The sequence below is a fragment of the Podarcis bocagei genome, assembly GCF_964188305.1.
Source record: "Podarcis bocagei genome assembly, chromosome: 15".
Lineage (NCBI taxonomy): Eukaryota > Metazoa > Chordata > Lepidosauria > Squamata > Lacertidae > Podarcis > Podarcis bocagei.
Window position 1 is genome coordinate 30,285,582 of NC_138141.1, and position 25,435 is coordinate 30,311,016.

Genomic DNA, 25,435 nt, shown 5'->3' on the forward strand with positions numbered 1-25,435 from the left:
GAGGTACCACTGTAGTGGCAAAATAGTAGCTTAAAAGACTCCCTCTTTCCCCAGATACTCAGCCAAAGGAAGGCATCTCATGAACACATGGTTTTCTGGGGGGACAGGGGACAAAGATGGACTGGAATAACACCTCCTGCCACCTGATCTCTCTCTCTCTCTCTCTCCATCCCCTGCAGCGGATGTCCTCCACTGCCACAGCGCCCTGTTTGCTGAAGATAATTCTGCAAAGCTGCCCTCCTTTTCCTTGGCAGGGGTCTCTGAGCCTTCCAACACCACTCTAGGGAAGGGGCGGCGAGGGAGCACCGGCAGCAGCGACAGCGAGAGTTCTGGGTCAAGGGAGAGCTTGCTGCCTGCTAGCGTGACCCAGAGTGAGTCCCACCCTCTGGGGGTTAAGGCAGGAGATCTCTCTCTCTCTCTGTTTCTGGTTGAACAAAAAATGGGAATCCAGGGTGCAGGGAATCTTGTGAGAAACAGGAAGCTTTGGGGCACAGTCTTGCTGATGCTGACCTCCTTTGTTTCCCTGCAGTCACATCTAAATGGTGGGGGGCAAAGAGGATAGATTATGCCTTATATTGCCCAGACGTCCTTACGGCTTTCCCCACAGTGGCTCTCCCCCATCTCTTCCACGCCAGCTACTGGGAGTCCACAGACGTGGTTGCCTTCATCCTCAGACAGGTGAGAGGGCCACTTTTTCTCCTCTACCTTGGGGCGGACGTAAAATGGAGGATGGGAGAACCATAGAACCTGGAAGGGGGGAACAGGTGGAATATAAATGTAATAAAAATGAATAATTTAACAATTTGGGATCACTTTATCTGCAAGATTGGCTTACCAAGTTCATGACCACTCGACCAGTTTGATTGACCAAACTAGCACTGTTTACAAGTGCCATGCAACACCCACGCTGCATTCGTAAGCAATCGATCCTTTAGTGTGGCAGCACCTGCCCTACAGAACTCCCTGCCTCTTGACCTTCACTTTGCTCTTTTGGGCGCCTGCTAAAAACATTCTTGGTTAGACAAGTCTACCGAGATGTTTAGAAAGCTGGTGTGAGTTTTAACCCGTTTTTTAACTTTTTGAATGTCTTAAATCATTGTTGTTCATTTTTATTATCCATAATTTAATTGTTTTATATTTTTTTGCAAAGCCCTTTTTTATGAATTGTACGAATTTTATGAAACAGAATGGATAAATAAACAAATCCATCAGGGCGCCTTGGAATTCCTTGTTCCACGCACGCAACAACCTAGTTGAATCCCACCCATTATTATAAAGAAAATGATGCCTTGCCGTTTCTGCTGCCGAGGCTGCCTTCCCTCTCATATGCTCACATTTCCTTTCAGGTGATGAGATTTGAAACCACCGCTGTCAAGGAGAGTAACAGCTTGGACCCGGCGATGCTCAGTCCCTTGAACCCCCGAGAGAAATGGCTGCGCAAGAGAACCCAAGTCAAACTGAGGGTGATGAGTGCCTTTTCATTCATTCATTCATTCATTCATTCATTCATTCGTTCATTTTATTTCTATGCTGCTTTCCCACACATAGAGAGAAATACGGTACTCACCGCAGCTTACAACAAAGAAAACAGGAGTGCATTTCTTTCCTTTTCAGAATGTGACTTCCAACCACCGATCAAACGACGTCATCGCGGCCGAAGATGGCCCCCAGTCTCTGGTTGGCCGCTTCATGTACGGCCCCCTTGACATGGTGGCCCTGACAGGAGAAAAGGTAAGCCCCGCCCCCCCGATCTTCATTCTTCCTGCTAAGGCTAATTGGAAACACCACAGGGGTGTGTCAGCCATGCAGTGAAAGAGACTTCAGAAGGGGACTTTGTTCTCAGAGGGAGGCTTCTTACTGGTGGGATGGCAGAGGAAGAGCAAGGCTGCCCATCCTTAGCATTTTTAGCAGGTTCCATATTGCACCAAAGTGCAGAGTCTAAGGGAGGCAGCTCCTGGGTGGCAACCCTTTGATTTCATGGCTCATTTAAATCTGCCTGCTCCTTGCCACTCTCTTTCTTCACCTGGGCAAAATGGCAGCACTCAACACTGGGAAGTAAAGTGGGGAAAGAGGCTGGTGCTGCCTCCCCACCAATTATTATTATTATTATTATTATTATTATTATTATTATTATTATTATTATTATTATTATTAATATACTGCCCTAAACCTGGGGGTCTCAGGACAGTTCACAGAACAAAATCAAGATATAAAACCATAAAATACCTAATAAAAGTATATTTTAAAAAACTCCAATAGCCTCCCCCCGAAAAAAAACCATTTTAAAAGGGCATAGGGTGTAAATCGGCTCAACCAAAGGCCTGGTTAAGAAGGAATGTTTTTGCCTGGCACCTAAAGGTATATAATGAAGGTGCCAGGTGAACTTCCCTGGGGAGAGCATTCCATAGATAGGGACCTGCTGCAGAGAAGGCCTGTTCTCGTGTTGCCACCCTCTGGACCTCTTGAGGAGGGGTCACACGGAGGAGGGCCTCAGAAGATGATCTCAGGGTCTGGGTAGGTTCATATGGAAAGAGGTGGTCCTTGAGGAATTGCCGTCCTGAGCTGTTTATAGGTCAAAACCAGCACTTTGAACTGGGCCCGGAAACTAATTGGTAGCTAGCGCAGTTGGACCAGGATCGGTGTAATATGCTCAAACCGTCTTGCTCCGGTGAGCAACCTGGCCACTGAATTCTGCACCAGCTGAAGTTTCCAAACCATTTTCTGAGACAGCCCAAAGTATAATGCACCAATATCACAGCCTGGTGCTTTTTGGCACTCACGTTAACTCCCTCGCCTCTTCCACTGCAGTCTGGGGCTTATGGGAGTTGTACTCCAAAAATATCTGGACATAGGGTACTTGTGACACAGGGTGGCCCAACAGAGAACAACGACTGGGGGGTGGAGGGGGGGTCTCAGGAGGAACAGCTGTGGATCTGTTGCCACTGTACCACAACATCCAGCAAGGATGGTCTGATGCTCTGAAATTGAAATTTGAAATACTTTATTGTCACTTGTACAACTTGTATACAGTGAGATTACACAAGCACCCCCCACTCAGCTCTCTTAGTCTTAATTCCCCTCGTTTACTGAAGCACACCCACCAAACCCGAAAGTCACTTGTCCTGTTGTTGTCTTTTCATTCAGCAGCCTAACAGCCCACGGATAGAAGCTGTTCTTTACCCTCGTCTGGAGCTTCCAGGCCCAGAGGCAATCTATCTACATTCCTAGTCTGTTAGGGGCATTTGGCCTCTGTGAGAATAGTGTGCTGGACCAGTTGGGCCATCAGCTTGACCCACCAAGGTTCATCTTTCGTTCTTCTGTGCTCCTGCTCTCTGACAGGATAACAGGAAGTGCACCCAGGTGTTCTCTTCCTCCTCCAGGTTGACATCTTCATTATGACAGAGCCCTCTTCTGGGCGCTGGGTCTACTTTGACACGGAGATCACCAACAGCAGCGGGAGGGTCTCCTACAACTTCCCTAAAGAGAAGAGGCTGGCGGTGGGTGTCTACCCCATCAAGATGGTGGTCAGGTAAGGCCCAGGGCTTGGGAAGTTCTGGGAAGGGTGTCTGTGTGCCATGGTGAGGGTGGCAGTGCAGAATCCAAAGAAATGCTCAGTGGTTGGAGAGAACACGGTACTTGCTTTTTGCCGCCTCCAGGGGCGACCAGAGCACAGCCGTCAGCTACCTCACTGTCCTCCCCCGGGGGATGGAGTGCGTGGTTTTCAGCATCGATGGGTCCTTCGCAGCCAGTGTCTCCATCATGGGCAGTGACCCCAAAGTTCGGGCCGGCGCAGTCGACGTTGTCAGGTGAGGGGCTCCCAGCAAATTATTCGGTGGACAGAATTAATTCATACTCAGGCCGGGTGGAGGCTCAGTTGACCTTGGGAAACCCCACAGGCTAGATTATGAGAACAGGCCAATGGATCAGGCCAATGACCCACCCCAGTCCAGCATCCTTTTTTTCCAGTAGCCACCCAGAGGCCTGTGGGAAACCATCAAGCAAGACCCAAGCCCCACCTGCGGTTTCCAACAACTGGAACTCAGAAGCATTGCTGCCTCCAGCTGTGGAGGCAGAACATAACCACCATGGCTACTAGCCATTGATAGCCTTCTCCATGAATTTGTCTGATAGTCTTTTAAAACCATCCAAGTTGGTGGCCATCACTGCCTCCTGTGGGAGGGAGTTCCATAGTTTAACTCTGTGCTTTCTTTTATCTGTCCTGAATCTCCCAATGTTCATTGGACATCCCCAATTTCTAGCATAACAAGAGAAGGAGGAAAACTTTTCCCTACCCTCTTGCTCCATGCCTTGCATAATTTCACAAACTTCTATCATGTTGCTTCTTATTTGTCTTTTCTCCAAATCAAAAAGTCCAAAATGCCGCAACCTTTCTTGATAGTGGAGTCGTTTTTCATTAAGGTTTTTCTAAATGAGCACTCTGTGATTTGAGCACCTTCTCTCTCTCTCTCTCTCTCTCTCTCTCTCTCTCTCTCTCTCTGTGTGTGTGTGTGTGTGTCTCCTGCATACTGCAGACACTGGCAAGACCTGGGCTACCTGATCATCTACATCACAGGGCGCCCGGACATGCAGAAGCAGCGGGTCGTCTCCTGGCTCTCTCAGCACAACTTTCCCCAAGGGATGATCTTCTTCTCGGATGGGCTGGTCCACGACCCCTTGAGGCAGAAGACCATCTTCCTCCGCAACCTGGTGCAAGAGGTAGCTGACAGATGGGTGGGGACTTCTCCTCCTGAGGGTTTTGGGAATGGAGGGTGGGGTGGGGGGGAGTACAAATGCAATAAGCAAACAAAAATATATATATATATATATAGAGAGAGAGAGAGAGAGCATATATGGCATATATAGATATATTCAAGCAACCCCCCTTGGTATAATGCATTGTTTATTGTTATTTTTTAAATAGACACATTTACTGGCCCTCAAGTATATGCGTTTTGGGGCACTTTTTTGTCGTTGGATAACTTCACTCCAAAATTCAGAGAAGTTTCAGGAAGTTCAGATCAAATCCACACCCATCCTTAGTTCTGGTTGGGGCTTTGCTGACTGGGCACTGACCTTCTGGTGCAGTTGGCACCAGCGTTGGCTCGGATGAATATCTCCTGCTCAGTCCTGATGCTTCAAACTGCATGCAGGGGCAAATTTTGGACATTATGAACATAGGAACATAACAACATACGAAGAGCTTGCTGGATCAGGCCAGCGGCCCATCTAGTCCAGCGTCTCACAGTGGACAATCAGATGCTTGCAGGAAACCAGCAAGCAGGATCGGAGCCCAAGAACTCTCTCCCCTCCCGTGGTATTCAAAAGCATTGCTACCTCCAGCTGTGGAGGTAGAGCATAGCATGGCTAGCAGCCATTGGTATCCCTCTCCTCCATGAATTTGTCTCTTGTATACCCCTTCTGTCCCTGGAGAGAGTACGGAGAGCGTGTCCATAGCAGCAAACCAGAATCCCTCTGGGGTTGGTGCTTCAAGGCCTGAAATAAGTGAGTCAAAGAGGCAACCGGCCAAAATGTGATGAAAAGGGGCTGAAGCTTTGTCATTTCTCCATCCTCTCTTAGTGCCACATCAAGATCTGTGCTGCCTATGGCTCCATGAAAGACATCTCTGTTTACAACGTCCTGGGTCTCTCCCCCTCCCAGATCTACATCGTTGGACGGCCAGCAAAGAAATATCAGGCTCAGTGTCAGGTGACTTTGTTATTTCTTTGTTTAGAGCAGTGGTCCCAGAACCTTTGGGGGCCACCACCCCTTTGGTTCCGTCAATTCATCCCTAGTGCTCCCTGTGCTAGATATATTTAAAAGCATCATTTACAATATCGCTTTACATGATCCACTAAGGACGATAATAACCCAATGAATGAATGAGTCAATTTCGGTGACTGACCAGGGTGAGTACCCCAATAAAATACAAAACAGTTGCACTTCATTGCACACTTATTCAAAAGTATTTTTCAGAATAGCAGTTTGTGCAACCCACCGTGCAAAGTAATAATGCACAATTCAAAGCAATAAGAATTAATTGCACGTTTATTCAAAATCCAAATGAAACTAGTTACAGGTAGGTAGCCATGTTGTCTGCTGTAGTCAAAACAAAATAAAAAAATTCCTTCCAGTAGCACCTTAGAGACCAACTAAGTTTGTTATTGGTATGAGCTTTCGTGTGCATGCACACTTCTTCAGATGCTGTTTAGTTTAATGGAGTAAGCAAACTGGATGAAATTGATCCAGTGCCCCTCTACTATCTGCTTGCCTCTTCGCCACCCCCCTAGGGAATCCTGCTGCCCCCCCCCAGGGGGTGAATCATAGAATCATAGAGTTGGAAGAGACCACAAGGGCCATCGAGTCCAACCCCCTGCCAAGCAGGAAACACCATCAGAGCACTCCTGACATATGGTTGTCAAGCCTCTGCTTAAAGACCTCCAAAGGAGGAGACTCCACCACACTCCTTGGCAGCAAATTCCACTGTCGAACAGCTCTTACTGTCAGGAAGTTCTTCCTAATGTTTAGGTGGAATCTTCTTTCTTGTAGTTTGGATCCATTGCTCCGTGTCCGCTTCTCTGGAGCAGCAGAAAACAACCTTTCTCCCTCCTCTATGTGACATCCTTTTATATATTTGAACATGGCTATCATATCACCCCTTAACCTCCTCTTCTCCAGGCTAAACATGCCCAGCTCCCTTAGCCGTTCCTCATAAGGCATCGTTTCCAGGCCTTTGACCATTTTGGTTGCCCTCCTCTGGACACGTTCCAGTTTGTCAGTGTCCTTCTTGAACTGTGGTGCCCAGAACTGGACACAGTACTCCAGGTGAGGTCTGACCAGAGCAGAATACAGTGGCACTATTACTTCCCTTGATCTAGATGCTATACTCCTATTGATGCAGCCCAGAATTGCATTGGCTTTTTTAGCTGCCGCGTCACACTGTTGGCTCATGTCAAGTTTGTGGTCAACCAAGACTCCTAGATCCTTTTCACATGTACTGCTCTCAAGCCAGGTGTCACCCATCTTGTATTTGTTCCTCTCATTTTTTTTGCCCAAGTGCAATACTTTACATTTCTCCCTGTTAAAATTCATCTTGTACCCACTGATCTAGCTGAAAGGCAAGGCAAGGAAATCTCACAGAATCAAAGAATCAAGGAGTTGGAAGGGGTTCCTAGAGTCATCTAGTTCAACCTCCTGCATTGCAGGAATCATAATCAGTCTGCTTTAACTACACTTCAGCCCTATTTGTTATTGTTGTTGTATAACTGTAAGATTATTGCATAATTTTAGAAGGCAGCATGGCTGTGAAGAAGGGTAGGACCCTGCTTTTCTGCATTTGCCTCTCTAGTTACTGACTGAGTGCATGTGAGAGTTGACTCTTTGCGAGGGGCAAGTTCAAAGGGTGAAAATGACAGTTGTGAATGGGCTTCTGCTCCCTTGCCCTGGGTGGTTTGGACTTCAGGAAACAGCACCTCAGTCCTCACATTCTTGTAACAATAACAATTTATTATTTATAGCCCGCCCATCTGGCTAGGTTTCCCCAGCCACTCTGGGCGGCTCCCAACAGATTAAAAACAGAATAAAACATCAAAAATTATAAACTTCCCTAAACAGGGCTGTCTTCTAAAAGTCACATAGTTGTTTATTTCCTTGACATCTGATAGGAGGGCGTTCCACAGGGCAGGTGCCACCTCCGAGAAGGCCCTCTGCCTGGTTCCCTGTAACCCCACTTCTCACAGTGAGGAAACTGCCAGAAGGCCCTCTGAGCTGGACCTCAGTGTCCGGGCAAAATAATGGGGGTGGAGACACTCCTTGAGGTATACTGGGCTGAGGCCGTTTAGGGCTTTAAAGGTCAGCACCAATACTTTGAATTGTGCTTGGAAACGTACTGGGAGCCAATGCAGGTCTTTCAGGATAAGTGTTATGTGGTCTCTGTGGCCACTCCCAGTCACCAGTCTAACTGCCGCATTCTGGATTAGTTGTCGTTTCTAAGTCACCTTCAAAGGTAGCCCCACATAGAGCGCATTGCAGTAGTCCAAGCGGGAGATAACTAGAGCATGCACCACTCTGGCGAGACAGTCTGCGGGCAGGTAGGGTCTCAGCCTGCGTACCAGATGGAGCTGGTAGACAGCTGCACTTGACACAGAATTGACCTGCGCCTCCATGGACAGCTGTGAGTCCAAAATGACTCCAAGGCTGTGCACCTGGTCCTTGCTCCATTCAGGACCAGGGAGTCCTCCATACCTGCCTGCCCCCTGTCCCCCCCCAAACAGTACTTCTGTTTTGTCAGGATTCAGCCTCAATCTGTTAGCCAATCTGACCGCCTCCAGCTACTCACACAGGACCTTCACTGCCTTCACTGGTTCTGATTTAAAAGAGATGTAGAGCTGGGTATCATCCGCATACTGATGAACACCCAGCCCAAACCCCCTGATGATCTCTCCCAGAGGCTTCATGTAGATGTTAGAAAGCATGGGGGAGGGGACAGAACCCTGAGGCACCCCACAAGTGAGAGCCCAGGGGTTTGAACACTCATCCCCCAACACCACTTTCTGGATACGGTCCAGGAGGAAGGAGCGGAACCACTGTATAACAGTGCCCCCAACTCCCAGCCCCTCTAGAATCATCATAGAATTGTAGAATTGGAAGGTACCCCAAGGGTCTAGTCCAACTGCCTTCAATGCTGCCGATTTCTGTCCTTCTCCATTTTCTCTTCCCTCCAGTTCCTGAGCGAAGGCTACGCAGCCCACCTGGCCTCGCTGGAGTCCAGCCTGCGCTCCCGCCCCAAGAAGAACAACTCGCGCATGATCCTGCGCAAGGGCAGCTTCGGCCTCCACTCGCAGCCGGACTTCCTGCGCAAGCGGAACCACCTCCGGCGGACTCTCTCTGTCCAGCAGCCTGACCCACCTTCCCTGACCCCCAAGCCGGAACGGGCCCAGAGCCAGCCCGAGTCGGACAAGGACCATGACCGGCCTCTGCCCCCCATTGCGTGGGGCAGAGGGGGGATCCCCAAGTTCGAGTCTGCCCCATAGCGGGCATCAGGGAGGGTGCCGTCGTGGCTCCTGTGTCCTGTGATGAGCGTGTTGGGTTCCGGCGCTTTGAGAGCCGCCCGGGTGGCTCTGGGGTCCAAATTGGGCGGGGAAGGGCCGGGGGGCTCCCCCAAGCTCCAATGGTGTCTGTCTTCCGAAGGGACACCCCTGCGTGCTCCCCTATTTGTGTATCTGCTGACGAAATGTGGAGAGCAGAGAAAACGGGGCATGCCTGCTGCGGTTTCTGGAGGTTGGTGCATTGGGCGGGCAAATGAGCTGTACATGTATACTACATTTTGAAGCGTGCAATAAGGGGTCCGGCTCATACCACAGAGCAGGGGCGGGGACCCCAAGCAGCACCTAAACCTGCTTTTCAAATAAAAAAGTGCAGGTTGGTTTCCAAGCCCCATGGCTGCACCGACAGTGGAGACAACTCTCTCGGGGATGGAAGGAACCCATCCAAGCACAGAGGTGGTCAGCAGGCAGCTTTGCAGAGAGACTCTCTGAAGTGCCTGAAAGGTCTTTTCTGTTCCAGCGGCCCATTGATATAGCCGGCCTCAGATTTCCATGTTTCTAAAGAGATGGAAAAGGGACAGGGACATCAGCAAAGAAGGAGGCGAACGTGGCTTCTCTCCGGAAACATTTACGGAAGGAAAATTCCCTGGAGAAGAGGAAGGCAAAGGTGGCATCTGCTGCTTGAAGGGCTGCCTGGCTTTTTTCCAGCTGTGGTGCCTGCTTTCTCCTGCCACACGTTTGGGCATGTTGGTGGCTTGTGGTTTTGTGGACAATAAACCCCACACTGGAGCGGTCCATTTGATGAACCAAATATCGTTAGGAGTGTGTTATGTGCCCCTTCTTCTTCTTTTCTCCTTCGCCCCCATTGGGATCTCCAAAGCACCCCTCAGTGCTGCTGCCACCCTGTGTGTGTGTGTGTGTCGAAATTGTGCGCGCTGCCGTTGTGTCTTGTGGAACGTGGTTGGTTGTAGCAAGTGTTTCCAAGTGAAAGGGGTGGGTGGGAAGTGCATGTGTCACCTGTTCAGTGTTCAGTGTGGATTTCAAACGGAAAAGGCAAGGACTTGCTCACACCTGCGCTTCCAGGTCTGATGTCCTAAACACACACACACACCACAACCATAGACCATACACGCCAACACCGCCAACACACACACACCATACCCAACACACTCACATTCTCTTTCCCAGCTCTTGGGTGCAAACCCATGGCTTTTGGGGGGGATAGGGGAGCTCCATGGCAGCTGAGTAGTCCAGTTTCACTAAGTCAAGGTGTGGAATGAGAGAAATATTTACATAGGGGAACAGGAAGGGGTGCCAAATGGCGTGCCCTGTGTGTGCAGTGTATATTATCCCATGGGGGCCTTTTGCACGACTTTCACTGCTGACGTTGCATAGCACAGGTTCACATTTTCGCACTTGACCTGTTTTGTTTGCTGTCCTGTCAGAAAGAAAGTGGGGAGGGGGACTTGTACTCATCACCCAGATCTTGAGCTTTCATTCTCAAGAGGTGCTCAGGCGATGATTAGGTCTGCTGGTCCTGAGGGGTGAGAGAGCTGGGCTTCCCTCCTCAGCTCCTGAACCTTCTCTCTGTGGAGTTTGTTTCAAAAGTCTTAGAAAGCGAGGTCACCCAAAACACTTTCAACTTCCTCTTTTAAAAAAAATCCCTCCTACTGATGTGATACCATGATTTGGAGTGAGTCAGCGGTGGTCTCATAACTTGGAAGGTACTGCAGACCCATTTCAAAGCTTTTAGTGCTCCAGGCTGAAAAACTCCAGGGGTAGGGTTGTGTTTCTGTGAAAGTTTTTGACTAATAATTGCTCCAGTGGGAAAGCAGCATCCCTGAACCAGTTTCAAACTGGCTGGAATCATAGGATTGCTGAGTTAGAAGTCATCTGGTGCAACCCCCTGCAGCAACACTGCAGTGGTGTCTCCTTCAGATCCCAGCCCTGAGCTTGGAGCTGGGGACAGATTGTCCAGTGATTATCTCAAAGGACCGCATTTCAAACTCTGAACTGCTTGAACTTTGGGTTGCAAAATGCAGCATCAGCAGCCTCTTAGGACACAGTTGATGACCATAGAGAAGTTCCCTCTATGCCTATTGAACTTCTGCCATGAAAGGCAGAGGGGTGAGATCACCTAAGCAAATGGAAACCAGTCTGGACTGTCAAACACAGCTGTAGTTCTTGATAAAACTCAGGCTGGGTGATGAAGTTGCAAGCACCAGAAGATTATGGCCCCTCCAATGCTTCCAAGAGCTGGTGTGCCAAGGAATGGTGGTCTTGGGATGGCACAGCTCTTCCTAGCCCTGACTCTGAGGGTTCTTGTCCTGCCACAGATGTGAAGTCCTGGGTGTCCTCTTTGTGCAAAGAGACAGGAGGGTTTCAGGGGGCGTTTTGAAGTCTTACAGTCTGCATCTATGTACAACTCTGAATTTCTTACATGGACAATCAACACGGGAGGAGGGAATAAAGACTCGTGTCCTCCCCCCAGAAGCGGTGTACATTTTGGTGTGGAATTGTGTGTTTTTCTATTATATATATAAAAAATAATCCTCTGACAAATGGAGTCCTGTCAAATGAACACCTTCTCTGCCTTTTTGGTATCTGTACTTGGAAAGGGTCCTTTTCTCACTCTCTGTCCTTCCTGCTGAATTTCTGCAACCCTCTCAGCACACGGATCAAATAAAACCACTCTACCTTCTCACTCAGGACTGTGTGGCTCTTGCTGGTTTGCAGTTCTTTGTTGTCAGACTGTGTGTGTGTGTCAAGGTATGATCTGCTCCTCTTGTGGGAATGTTGAGGATAGTAGGAAAGGATATATTGAATAAGTATTATCTTTCCTTCATTCACGCTAGTGAGGGATGTAGCAGAGCAGATTCCCCTCAATATAGCAGGAAGCCAGTTTGCAGATTCGTTTGAATCTCTTTGGTTAAGTAACCCAATCTGGCTTGCCCAGATGAATTATTCCTGGTGTCCCCTTTTATTCCTCTTAAAAGAATAAAGGCATAAAGTAACCAGAAGTTTACTCACATTTCAGTTCACGATTTGATCCCTGAAAGGCAGACTTTAACTAGCAGTTACGTGACAAACTGTGAGTTCATCAGTTCATCTCATATGGAGATTGAGCTCAGGTCCTGCTGGCTGAGAGCCAGCAGACAGCAAAATTACATTAAGAGAACAAAATGGCTGCAGGAGAGCAGCATGGCAGCAAGAGAACAGCAAGAGAAAGCCAATAGAGAGAAAATGGCTGTGTGACTCAGCTCTTTTATGGAGTCAGCCAGGGCCACGTCCATCTCCCAGATCACATGCAGGGAGAGGATGCTCCAGACCAGTGGAAGAGGAAGTTACACTGACTGGAGTAACACCCCCTGCCTGTGCCCACTCTAGGGAAATAAGGAATGTTGTACTTGACTGTTCCAATGGATTACATCCCGGTAAAGAAATCCTCAGGCATTATTAATCTATGGAGCTCTTCCCCCATGGGAGGCTGTGATGGCAGCCAACTTGGATGGCTTTAAAAGATGATTGAGAAAATGAATGGAGGAGAAAGTTGCTCTTGTGATCAGGTCCTGCTTGCGGGTTTCCTATTGGGGGCATCTGGTTGGCCACTGTGAGAACAGGATGCTGGGATAGATGAGCCATTAGCTTGATGTTAAGCTTAGCACCTTAGGATGAGCCATTGGCCTGATGTTAAGCTCAGCACCTGATTAGAACCTCATTTACTGTCAGGGCTGTTGGCCTCAGTTTCCCAGGCTCCCTCCTTCCTGAAAATGTGTGTTTGAGAACAGAGGTCTGCCCTACACTTCCATGGTCAGGACAGCAACTCACTAGTTTCCAACCCGTTTTGGGCCTCTGCCCCCTTGGCTCCATTAAACTCATACCCAACACCCCCTCCCCTCCCCTCCAAAAAGCATAATTCAGAATAGCTGTTTGCATGACCCCACCAAGTTAGATAATACCACATTGGAATTCAAAACTAGGACAATTAATTGTGCTTTTATTCAAAGTCCAATTGAAGTTAAAACAAGTCAACAAAATGGATGAACTCAATCCAGGTTTGGTAAAGCTGCTTGGAAATAGATGGTTCTTTATGTGAACAAAAGAACCCTCAAATAGTGTAAATTATATCATTCCAGCAGCCAAGAAAGGGGCACTTGCTGACTTCAGGGACCACTTTCTGGGAGAGCCCTTCCCAGAAGGCAGGTTGTCTGCTTGATGGGCAGAGAATCCCTTGGATGAAAAGTCTGTTCAGCAATGAAGGGGCCGGAATTCGAGGTGGGGAAAGAGAGAGATGAGGCCCATTGAAGAGGCAAAGGGCTTGCTGAGATTCAGGCTGCGTTTTCCTCATGAGGTCTATGCGCTGGTGGTAGTGGCAGGAATGGCTGTGGTATTCATAACACTATCTAGATATGACACAAGATCCTTGGCCCACTGAGCATTTGAGTCAGCACAGGCTGACCTCCCACTATTGAATATAAACCTGTCAGGGAAAGAAACAGACATCATTAATGTGTCACTGAGTATGCTCTTTGAATTGTCCGTTTGTGTGAGGACCCCTCTTCTCTTGAATCTGGAGAAACAGGCGGGGAGTTTGCCTCCCACGTTAAAAGGCCCCAAGCCCACCCTTAACAGGGTGTAGAGAGGAGGGAGAAATTTCTCCTTTTCACAATGTAATAAGAGCCCCCACCAAATTCCCAACCAAAACGCCCACTGAATTGCACCTCTCCTTCAAAATGTGCACCACGCTGAATTTTGCAATCCAGTTCCCCCACCAAACCATACACACAAATATGTCTGTGTTAATGGTGATAATGTACAAAAGTGCAACCTATTGCTTGCATAAATGCATGGATTATGAGTAATATGCAACATTTGTCTACAAATTTTCATGCAATATATATATATTGCTTGCATAAATGAATATAGATATAGATATAGATTAGATATAGATATAGATATAGATATAGATATAGATATAGATATAGATATAGATATAGATATAGATATAGATATAGATATAGATATAGATATAGATATAGATATAGATATAGATATATAGATGCGTACCTCTGAAAAATTGAGTGACCTGAACTTAAGACTCAGAAGCTGAATTGAAGAGAACCCATCTTGGCTCCCTGGTGACAATTCCTCTGTATCTCTCAGACCTACTCATGATTTTTTCAGTGTCTCCCCCAACTCAAAATAGCCCCCCCCCAAATGCTGGAACCTTTTGTCATCATCATCTTTCACCCTTCACCCTTTGAACCACGTTCACCCACTGTTCTTTGGGCTCTTGCCCGGCCTCTGAAACTTACACTATGGAAGGCAGAGAACATCTGTTGCTGGTGTAGAAATAATCCTTCACCGTAGCCTTTGGGAACACCTTCTTGGAATTCTGTATGCAGCAGGGAGTTGCTTCTGCCTCAGCTATAAGAGGTGGGGAAAGCAGGTATTGTTATTTATTTACGAAATTCATTAAAAACCAAGTGGCTATCACCAAAGGCATCATCATCATCCAGTTGACCGGAGGGTTACCCCCATTTTACCTGTCCATAGAGGCTCATGCATTTAAAAGCAGGAGTGGGGGACTTCAGGCTTGGCTGAATGTGGCCCTTCAGGACTCTCCGTCTGGCCCTCAGAACTCTCCCCAGACCATGAACTCCTCCCTTTACCAGTCCCTGCTCTCCACCTTCTTCAAGTGCCCAACCCTATCCTATCAAGGCCAAGGAGCCTTGTTCTGCCAGTTCTGGTAGGCTTTGAAGTCTACTAGACAAGATCACTGCCACACATTTCTCTGAATAAAGTGTTGCTTTTTAAATTCCCTTTAATAAAAAGCGTGGTACCCTTTATCTTGTCTGTACCCAATTTCCATTGTGCTGAAAACAAAACAAGTCTTGCTCTTGCGTTTAACTGCTGTGCTACACAGACTCTCTCAAGGTGACTCGTTTTGGAGCACCCCTGAGCCCATCAAACCCAGGTACTGTGATTTGTTGACTAAAATTAGTAAATGTATTAAATGCAAAGTAGCTATCACCAGAGGCACCATCATCCACTTGACTGGACTGCAATCCTCTTCCTTTCTCCATCCCTTATATTTAATAGCAGCAGTTAGGTACCTCCTTCTGAATGTGGCCCTCAGAATTCTCCCTGGACCTGGCTGATGATTCGTGTGCCAGGATGGAGAAAGGGGGAAAGAATTGGAGGCTGGAGGTGTGTGTGTGGGGGGAACCCTGGTTTTCTGTGTGTGGCTGGGATATATTTTGCTGTACGAATCTGAGAGGCACATTCCATGCTTCCCCTCCTCCCCACTTTCCTTCTGGCCATACTCACTACCTCTGGGTATGTGAACCCCCCAAGAAGGGAATGTGGCTCTTGGTCTGAAAAAAGTTTCTCACTTCTGTTGAAAAGCTGTCATGGGCAACCCAACCACGAGACACAGGAGCCACACTTGGCATGGTGGGCCACAGATGGGTCTGGGCTTGATGGGGCACAATTTCCAAGGAAGGTCTCCTGACGAAGCCCCAGTGAAATGAACAGGATCTCATAGGGATGCCATGGGGGGGGGGGAGAGGGAGAGAAGCACGGTCCTCCTAACATGTGGGTTCCATGTAGCTGTCATGCCTCAAACTTATTCATTTCTTTTCTAAGATTTTTTACCCTATCCCTTCACCATAAGGTCCTGGGGTGGGTGGCAACTGTTATAAATGCAAATATAAATACTGTTATAAATACTGTTGGAAGAACTTCCTTTTCCTCCCCCCTCCACCTGCTGCATGGATGTGTCTATGTCTTTTCTTTCCCACTATCTAAGATGTTTCCATCTTGGGTTAATGCATTGCATCAAGGGGGCGTGTTCAACCAAAAACACCTCCCCATTAAGCACGGCACTGGGCCACCTCTCCAACAAACTGGTTGGCACATCCCTGAGATGGCCCACCCTAGTGATGGCCACCAACTTGTATGGCTTTAAAAGAGGATTAGGTTAATCCATGGAGGACAGGGCTATTGATGGTTAATAGCCAGGGTGGCTATGATCTGCCTCTGCAGTTGGAGGCAGTAATCAGTTGCTAGAAACCACAGGAGGGAAGAGTTTGTGGGTTACCCATTGTGGCATCTGGTTGGCCACTGTGAGAACAGGGTTCAGGACTGCATGGCTCTTCTTGCATTCTTATGTCCTTATTCCAGCTAATGTCCAACCACAGGTCAATCAATGCCACGGAACAAGAACTGACAACTCCAGGAGGTTTCCAGGTCAGCTGAAGAGGGTCACAGCAGACAATGCTCTCCATGAAACTTTTTAATTCTTTTTAGATGAAGAGACTGATGCCCCTCACCATGTCTCCCCATTTCAAAGTGCTTTATCCCAAAAGAACAAGCTCCTGTACTACACCCACAAGTGTGCCTCATCTTAGAGCACCCCCAAGCCCATCAAGGACCAAGAAAAGGCACCACAAGCCCCTGTGAGTGTCCCAAATCTCCTAGGAGAATCATGTGGAAAGAGATTAGAATTGACTTACCTGGGGCAGCAGTGGCCAGGTAGAACACAGCCACAACAAAGAGAGCAGCTATGGAAGCCAGAGCGATCGTCATGTTGTCTAGTGATGAGGAGCAGATTTGAGGACAGACCAAAAGGCTTTCACAGCTGCTCAGTACCTAATGCTCCTCCAGGTCTCTTCTTATATAGTATTTTGGCTGAAGTCACAAGGTGTGGCGCAGAGAGGACACACACAGAGCTTCTTCAGAACTGAAGAGATGATGTCATGGGGGCAAATCATTTCATGGGTAGCAGAAAGGGGAAGTTGGGCACAATCAAAAGATGCAGCGATTGAAGGAGGCTGATGTAGGATAAGGCACATTTTATCGGAAGAACCTTTCATGAGAAGGTCAGCAGTTTCCACACAAACAGCCCCACACTGGGGGATGGCAAGCAGCCCACATCCCACGATATAGAGGCAGGATGCAACACTTGGGGCTTTTGCGTTTAGAAAAATGGTGAGCAGGGTAATACAAGTGCAACAGTTTGTGCACGGAAAATATTCCTTAGCTGTGATTTCTGCACTGCAGAGGGTTGTATACATGCCCAACACTTTCCCAAACTGACCCTTCCCTGTAATCAATAAAGTTGTGGCCTAATTCAACCTAATACTGTATCAGTCTCCTGTGTCCATTCTTTTGGCCCTCCCTACACTGGCCGTGGACGTCGTGCGGCTGTGGCAGCAACTTGTTCCTACATAAGGTAATGATGGCCAACTTGGATGACTTTAAAAGAGAATTAGACCAATTCCTGGCGGTGGGGTGGGGATGTTAGCTATGGCTACTAGTCACAAGGGCTAGTAGATGTTTGTGTCTCCCCAATCAGAGCAGAATGTCTTTGAATACCAGGTGCTGGGAATCACAGGTGGGGAGACTTGGTGTTACTCTCATGCAGGAACATAAGAAAAGCCTGCAGGATCAGGCCAGTGGCCCATCAAGTCCTGATCTCTCGGAAGGTTTGAGGGAAACCAGCAAGCAGGTTTCAAGCACAAAAGCATCTCTTCCCGCCTGTGATTTCCATCTACTGGTATTCAGAAGCATTGCTCCCTCCAACTGAGGAAGAAGAGTACATCTAGTGGCCATCGATAGCCCTCTCCTCCTCCATGAATTTGTCTAATCCTCTTTTATAGCCATCCAAGCTGGTGGCCATGACCACCTCTGGTGGAAGTGAGTTCCATAGTTTAATACGGTTAAAAGCCTCTGAGGACATATAGCAACTTGTGGAATGATATCTTTAAAGTCATTTCAGGTTTATTGTTTTTTTTAAAAAAGGTAAGTGTAATTAAATAGGCACCTGATCCTTCTGTGGGGTGGGAACTGTTGAATGTTGATGGTTGCTTCTTGCATAAATAAAAACAATAAAATATTTGGGTGTGGAGAACAAAATGACGGGATGAATCAGCAAAAATAAAATTAAATAAAACACAAGGCAATAAATTTAAGAAGCCAGAAAGCATCTAGTACAGAGCACTGCAATCACCATGACAGCTTGTAGTGCCCTCTGCAATCTTCAAGTGGTTCATGGAGAAAAGTCTTTTGAAGCTTCTTCATTGTAACCCTCCTTGCTTTCGACCTTCATAAACTGGTTTCCATTTTCTTTTCTTTTGTTTACTGGGTTTGGTTCAGTTTCATCAAGACGAGTTTCCATGAACTCGGTGATCTGTGATTATGTAATTTCCATCTCCAGAATTGAGGAGATGATACCATAGTGGCAAACGTGTCTGCTGTTAATGGAAAAGGGAAGCTGGGTGCAACTGAAAGATTAAGTCCATTTCCAGGAAGGAAAGTTCATGAGAAGGTCAGTTTCTGCCCACGCAGCTCCTCAGTGAGGAGGTGGCAAGAGACCAGCACCCCATGAAACAGAGACAGGATGCGAAGGAAAGGCTGCAACATTGCTTTTGAGTTTAGAAAAATGTGGAGTGGAGAATGATAGAGAAGCACAGTTAAAGTAGGAAGCATGTTCCTCCAGGAAAATGTAGTGATGGAGGGCCACCAGCTCAATTTGTGCAACCAGATACTTCTGGGAAACCCAAGAGCAGCACATTGGGCCAACACCACTCCTCCTCTGCTGTTGTTCCCCTTGTTTCTGGTTATTCAGAGGCAGAGGGAGTATAACATAATAGTCTGGAGTATAACATATCATGACTAGCAGCCATCAATCACCCTCTCCATCAGTGCTTTTTTTCCCTAGAGCACAGCGGCGTAGCGTGAGTTGTCAGCACCCAGGGCAACGCAAGTAATTTGCGCCCCCTAACCCGGGGCAAGGCAAGTAATTTGCGCCCCCCCAACCCCTAACCTGCAAGTTGCCACTGGCGCTGCCGCGCAAATAACGCTGCTTGCCCGGAGGAGGATGGAGGCAGAAGCAGCCGCCGCCTGTGGCTGGGCCGAGGGGATGGCGGCGGCGGCAGGGTGCAGAGGCTGCCCGTGCCCGGCCAGGCGTCGGTGGCGGCGTCGGCGCTGCTGCAGCGGCTGCTCCTCCTGCGAGCAGTGAGCGGAGCGCAGCCACAGCGGCGGCGGGGGGCGCGCGCGCTAGGGCGCAAGGCTGGCGGTGGCGGCGGGGAGCCCGGCGGAGGAAGGAACTTGTCCCTTCCCTCTGGACTTGCGCCCCCCCAGATGTTGCGCCTGGTGCGGTCGGCACCCCTGGCACCCCCCACGCTACGCCACTGCTAGAGCAATAGGTGCTGGTACTCACAATGAAGTTGTTACAGTAAGTGCCATACTTTTTAACAACAAGAAGAGGTGCCGGTACTGTGTACCCTTGAGTACCCCCTGGGGAGCACTACTTTCTATGAATATGCCTAATCCTATTTTAAAGCCATCCAGGTTGGTGGCCAGGCAGGGGGAGATAAAGAACCAACATTTACCAGCTCTGACAAATGGTCAGGATGGATGATGGGAGGTGTAGTTCAACAGCTTCTTCCTGGCGCAAAGGAACACCATGACGGAAACCAGAACGCACAGAAACGTCATTTACCTTCCCGCCGCAGCGGTACCTATTTATCTACTTGCACTGGCATGCTTTCAAACTGCTAGGTTGGCAGGAACTGGGACAGAGCAACGGGAGCTCACCCCATCGCGGGGATTCAAACCGCTGACCTTCTGATCAGCAAGCCCAAGAGGCTCAGTGGTTTGCACCACAGCACCGCCTGCATCCAGCGGGCATCACATTGGCTGACCTTGCTCAAAATGTTAAGACGCTATCCAATTGATTGTGTGATATGAGACTGCACCTGTCTATCGCTGTTTTTAGCCAATGAGTGACATCATGGAGATGATTGACAGTTAGAGGGTGCTTTTAACCATAGAAATAGAGGCTATAGTGACACACCTGTCTGAAGGTAGCAGCAAGATCCTCCTGGCCATAGGAGCCAAATCCTAGGGGCCAAAGTCCCTTCAGCCACACCCCTCGATAAAATATTAGAGCTCCACTCAAGTTGATGAACATTGCCATGCAAACTGTGTGTGTGTGTGTGACATGTCATGTGATCAATTATGCGGGGCAGGGCTTACCTGCTCCCCCTCCCAATACTTTATTCAAATTGGCACCCCTGTCTCTGGCTCAGATCTTATTTCATGCAAAAATAAAAATATGAGTTTGCATGAAAAAAACCCACACCTCTCCCAATGAAAAGGATCTAGGGATCTGGAGCTTTTTAACAGAGTGTGCTGCAGAAGGATTTCCAGCTGGGGGAGCTTCTCTCCCTGTCGCTGCCTGAGCTGAAAATGCTGAGCCCCCACCCCTGCTAGCCCTCCGCTCTGCCTCTGTCCAGGACAAAACTCATAAGGGCTATGACTCCAGCTGACCCTTAAGCACCCACCCCCACACACTTGCAATCTAAACACTCAAATATGCAATTTTAAAAGAAAGACACTCTGCACATGCTCAGAACTACTCCCTTTAATCATATTGCAGAAGCCTGATTTTCTGGCATTCAAAACAGCTTGAAACTTGGTTCCAGTTCTCTTTCTGACGAGAAGGAGGAGGGAGCAAGGAGCAGGAGGGATGTTGTCTCTATGATGGTGGTGGAAAACACTTCAAGATCTTCTGGACCCATTCTTTGCTGGGGTCAGCACATAGCTTTCTGTTGTTCTTCTTCAGGTAGACTCTATGAAAAAGGAATGGCCTGCTTAGTGCCCAGTCAAAGCCGAGCAAAAGGCAGTTCTCTGCTTTGGAAGTTCCACAGCTCAGGACTGATGGGGTGTGGCTGGGTTGCAGGGAAGAGAGCTGATTCTGACATTTACCCAGTGCCAGATTTACGTATAAGCTAAACAAGCTATAGCTTAGGGCTCCACTCTCTTGTGCCCCCACTATTAATATACTACTTCTTAATTGTATTTCAGTTCAACAATTACTTTGATAAAATACATATTTTGTTATGTGCAAATGGCTTTAGATACCTTTTAGGTCCATAAATTACCGTATTTTTCGCCCCATAAGACGCACTTTTTCCCCTCCAAAAATGAAGGGAAAATCTGGGTGCGTCTTATGGGGCAAATGCAGGCTTTCGCTGAAGCTTGAAGAGCGAGAGGGGTCGGTGCGCACCGACCCCTCTCGCTCTCCAGGCTTCAGGAAGATATCCGCAGTCTAGGCAGCCCTGTGGGAGGTCCCACAGGGTTGCCTAGGCTGCGGATAGCAGCCTGCTTCTCGGAGCGTCGGGCGCCCTGAAGGCAGAGCGCCCGACGCTTCGGGAACAATTCCGCCGCCCAGGCAGCCCTGTGGGAGGTCCCACAGGGTTGCCTAGGCTGCGGATAGCAGCCTGCTTCTCGGAGCGTCGGGCGCCCTGAAGGCAGAGCGCCCGACGCTTCGGGAACAATTCCGCAGCCCAGGCAGCCCTGTGGGAGGTCCCACAGGGTTGCCTCGGCTGCGGATAGCAGCCTGCTTCTCGGAGCGTCGGGCGCCCTGAAGGCAGAGCGCCCGACGCTTCGGGAACAATTCCGCAGCCCAGGCAGCCCTGTGGGAGGTCCCACAGGGTTGCCTAGGCTGCGGATAGCAGCCTGCTTCTCGGAGCGTCGGGCGCCCTGAAGGCAGGGTGCGCAAGGCTTGGGGCGGCAGCGGACTGCTTGCGCGCACCTAGAAGCTTGGGGAGTGCTGAGGTCAGCGCGCCCCAAGCTTCTGCATGCCGGCAAGCAGTCCGCTGCCGCCCCAAGCCTCCCGCACCCGGCAGGAGGTCCCGCCGGGTGCGCAAGGCTTGGGGCGGCAGCGGACTGCTTGCCGGCATGCAGAAGCTTGGGGCGCGCTGACCTCAGCACGCCCCAAGCTCCTGGTGTAGCGCAGCGCACCTGGGGGGGAAATAAAAATTTTTTCCTTCATTTCCCCCCCTAAAATCTAGGTGCGTCTTATGGGCCGGTGCGTCTTATGGGGCGAAAAATACGGTACCATATAGCATATATTCAACACAAAAAACAGCGGCAATTTGTTGTTGATACAGCTGGACATATAAAGGGCCCCATTACCTTCAGTAGCTTGGAGCCTCATCAAACCTAAATCCAGCCCTGCATTTACCCTCTAAGGCCCAGGAGATCAAGGGTCAAATCCCCACTCAGCCATTAAATTGGGTGACTTTGGGCTAGTCCTAGTCTCTCAACTTAACTCACCTCACAGGGTTGTGGTGAGGATGATATAGAAGAGGGAGAGCCACGTATACCACCTTGAGCTCCATGGAGAGATATAAATGCTGAGCTGGGGGCTGACGTTTCCCAAAGGCCACATGGCCAGTTCAGGGCAAAGAGGAGACCTCCTGACAACTACAAGACTTAGGGATTTCCCTGGCCCTCTAATGCCACATTCACAGTCCTTGTGGCTCTCCCTGCAAAGAATCCTGGGAACTGTGGTTTCCCTGGGGCGCTGGGAACTGTAGCTCTGTGTCACCTAAACTACACTTTTCAATGTTCTTTTGTTGCTTAGAGTGGGGTGCTAATAACACCAAGGTTGCATGTTTGATCCCCGTAAGGGACACCTGCATATTCTTGCATTGCAGGGGGTTGGACTAGATGATGCTCAGGAGCCCTACCAACTCTGCAATTCTATGAGTCTATGAAATGGCACTTTCAGTGTAAGCTGTGGATGTGATCTGTTGCAGCTTAACTTGGGGGAGTTGCAGGTATGCTGGATCTGCACAAATCTGCTGCAAATCAAGGACCAATCCAAGGATTTGAAACAAACAGCCCTGAGCGTTTGATACTTTCAACATGCAGAGTTGTGCTCCCCTCCATCTAATGAAGTTGGTTGCTACTTACATGACAGCTGGCTTGGCACATGTGCTGGGTGCCCTTTCGCAGTATTTTATGGCCTTGCATGGAATTGGTCTATTTACGTAATTAAGGCAGCAGTTGGCTCCTAAGGAGAGGGAGGAAATGGAATAATTTAGTGGCTTCTGTAGTGTGGAAGAGGAATGGCAGATGATGCCCCCCAGAGGCTCTGGAGGTCCCAGTCTGCTGCTCTTCTGGAGGGGGGAAGTGACTTTCCTCTGATCCAGGAAAGGTCCCTTGAAAGGGCTGGGATGGACCTTCCTCCCACCCACCTGAATGGATGCTTCATGGGAAGGAGTCTGGTGGACATTGCCTCTATCACAACAAGCTCAGAAAGGGACAGCCCTTGAGAACTGTGGCCAACGTTGCCCAAAATGGTCGTGTGAAGAACATCCTTGGGACAGAGATTAGGGAAGGAACTGCTTATGTGTGTCTGGCACCAGCTCCCCCTTTGAGTATAGTTTAGGAGGCAGCAACAAGGAAGACTTACTCTTATGAGCCACATCCTGAGTCTCCTTAGCAGGTTCCACTGAAAGAGAGAAAGCAAATGAGGGTCATTATGGGTTCCTCTCTCTATGAACTGTCCACTGTTCCACAGCCATAGATATGGGAATCTTTCCCCATGAAACTTTTGTTGCTAGCCTTTGACTTGGGTGGGGATGTGGGTGGCGCTGTGGGTTCAACCACAGAGCCTAGGACTTGCCGATCAGAAGGTTGGCGGTTCGAATCCCCGCAACGGGGTGAACTCCCATTGCTCAGTCCCTGATCCTGCCAACCTAGCAGTTCAAAAGCACGTCAAAGTGCAAGTAGATAAATAGGTACCGCTACGGCGGGAAGGTAAACGACGTTTTCGTGCACTGCTCTGGTTCGCCAGAAGCGGCTTAGTCATTCTGGCCACATGACCCGGAAGCTGTTCGCTGGCTCCCTCAGCCAATAAAGTGAGATGAGCGCCGCAACCCCAGAGTCGGTCACGGCTGGACTTAATGGTTAGGGGTCCCCTTACCTTTATATCCCAGCCCCACCTGGGACTGTACCTGGGACCATCTATAGGCAAACAGGTGCTCTGTCCCAGAGCTACATGGAGAAAGGCATCCCGGCTTTGGCCTGGGGGTGGGAAAGAGGAGGGCACCCTGGCGTTCACCCTCCAGAGCCTCTCCCTCCCCTGGGAAGCTGTTGACTCGCTCTCCCACCTGCATCTCATCAGAGTTGGGGTTGGGGGCTGAGGCTTCCCTAAGGCCACCAGGTCACTGGCCAATAAAGCGAAATGAACGCCGCAACCCCAGAGTCGTCCGTGACTGGACCTAATGGTCAGGGGTCCCTTTACCTTTACCTTTATGACTTGGGTGAAACTTTCTTAGGGTGGCTTTTTCACCCAGCAAAACAAGGAAATCCTGTGGCAGCTTTCTCTGGGTGAGACAAATGCCTTTTTGTGGGCCAACATTTCAGCTCTGCGTTTGGAAATCCCTGCGATTTCCCCACCAGTCCCCTCCACTCCTGCTAAGATCCAGAGGCCAGTCTGGGCAAACGGACTCACTCTGGTGCCTTCACCACGGTGGCACTGAAGACCAGTTGCCCTGGGGCTACATAACCAAAGGGAAGCCCTGTGTGAGTCAAAGCCTTGGTCTGTCTCTCTTACTATCATCATGCATTGATGAGCATTTGCTGTCCAGGGCTTCCTTTGCCAGCCCCACCTGGAATGCTGGAATCACACCTGAAAACTATGGCAAGCAAAGCAGGTGCCCTACTGCTGTCCTGCAGCCTGTGCTGTCCTACTACTACTACTACTACTACTACTACTACTACTACTACTACTTTCAAAATAAGGGGTAGAAGAAAAGGGCAGACTCACATGGGCAAACAGAAGCCAGGGCAAAGGTGGCCCCAAGGAAGAGGAAACCGAAGGAAGTTGAAGAGAGCTTCATGGCAGGTGGAGATGGAGGGAGGACTCTAGACCCTCCCAGGTTCCTTCCTCGGCTCCTTCAGTGCTCAGTACCTTGAGGATCCCCTGGTCTCTTTTTATAGACAAGTCTGGCCACCTTGTCTCTAGAATGCGGAGATGACATCATGGGGAAAATGTATGAAGCAGCGAAGTTTCCGCTCCCTCTGATAGCGATGAAGATACCGAGGGGCTGATGTCCAAGATAGAGAGGCAGTGTATGGGCCGATCATGAGGCCCATAATCTGCGGCTCCTTTTGATTGAGAAAAGGGTTGATAAGAGCCTTATCGTGCACCAACTTTGCTGCAGCAGCAGATCCACTTTCTGAGAAAACCCACAAAGAACTTAGATGCTTCAAAAACATCAGGGGGGGGGGGGGTTGGAGACCATCAGGGCAATAAGCAAGCAAAGGGCAGCCGGAACAAGCTCCTGAGAAAAACAACCCATTTTAGGGTTATGGATGGGCAGCAACCAGGCTGTGGGTGTAGTGGAGCCATGACCTTAAGGACTCCTTTAAAATAAAAAGGCTACATTGTCCAAAGTGGAGACCTTCTTCCATCACTGCCTGGTGCTGGCAGAGGCCAGTTCCTGTCTGCTAGCTCCACCAAAAGCCCACCTAGACCTCCTTTTTGACTATATTGTTTATCAGGCCTGGATTTGCATTCTCCCTGCCAA

At 49.1% G+C, this 25,435-nt stretch overlaps 2 protein-coding genes and 1 long non-coding RNA gene across 6 annotated transcripts in view; 1 reads left to right on the plus strand and 2 right to left on the minus strand.

Annotated features, from left to right (window-relative positions):
• PITPNM3 (PITPNM family member 3) overlaps window positions 1–11,745 on the plus strand; it is a 72,549-nt gene extending 60,804 nt beyond the window's left edge. For all 4 annotated transcript variants that reach the window (XM_081172278.1, XM_081172277.1, XM_081172279.1 and 1 more), the window contains 9 exons: window positions 180–371; window positions 530–678; window positions 1,347–1,463; window positions 1,615–1,731; window positions 3,381–3,529; window positions 3,657–3,806; window positions 4,533–4,716; window positions 5,578–5,706; window positions 8,721–11,745. In XM_081172278.1, the coding sequence (XP_081028404.1) occupies window positions 180–371; window positions 530–678; window positions 1,347–1,463; window positions 1,615–1,731; window positions 3,381–3,529; window positions 3,657–3,806; window positions 4,533–4,716; window positions 5,578–5,706; window positions 8,721–9,029 (1,496 nt within the window). In that variant the 3' untranslated portion in view covers window positions 9,030–11,745. The remainder of the gene's footprint in view (window positions 1–179; window positions 372–529; window positions 679–1,346; window positions 1,464–1,614; window positions 1,732–3,380; window positions 3,530–3,656; window positions 3,807–4,532; window positions 4,717–5,577; window positions 5,707–8,720) is intronic.
• Window positions 11,746–12,047: 302 nt separating this feature from the next.
• On the minus strand, window positions 12,048–16,694 carry LOC308574110. The gene is made up of 4 exons (XR_014002348.1): window positions 16,559–16,694; window positions 14,357–14,468; window positions 12,745–13,521; window positions 12,048–12,706 (listed from the first exon to the last, which is right to left on the minus strand). It is a non-coding gene; the product is annotated as an uncharacterized lncRNA (long non-coding RNA).
• A 3,763-nt stretch (window positions 16,695–20,457) lies between these two features.
• LOC308574015 (C-C motif chemokine 18-like) lies at window positions 20,458–24,877 on the minus strand. Its single transcript, XM_081171479.1, has 4 exons — window positions 24,673–24,877; window positions 23,314–23,352; window positions 22,812–22,911; window positions 20,458–20,680 (listed from the first exon to the last, which is right to left on the minus strand). The coding sequence occupies exons 1-4, from the start codon at window positions 24,743–24,745 to the stop codon at window positions 20,587–20,589; spliced, it is 306 nt and encodes a 101-aa protein (XP_081027605.1). The 5' UTR covers window positions 24,746–24,877; the 3' UTR covers window positions 20,458–20,586.
• Window positions 24,878–25,435: the final 558 nt, after the last annotated feature.

Bases quoted from the DNA above. Each gene is read 5' to 3' on its own strand.
- LOC308574015 (XM_081171479.1), bottom strand. From the start codon at position 24,745: ATGAAGCTCTCTTCAACTTCCTTCGGTTTCCTCTTCCTTGGGGCCACC. The intron at 22,912-23,313 runs GTAAGTCTTCCT...CCCTCTCCTTAG, and splicing joins TCAGGATGTGGCTCATAAGA to GAGCCAACTGCTGCCTTAAT. The intron at 20,681-22,811 runs GTAAGTAGCAAC...CCTTTTTCATAG, and splicing joins TGTGCCAAGCCAGCTGTCAT to AGTCTACCTGAAGAAGAACA.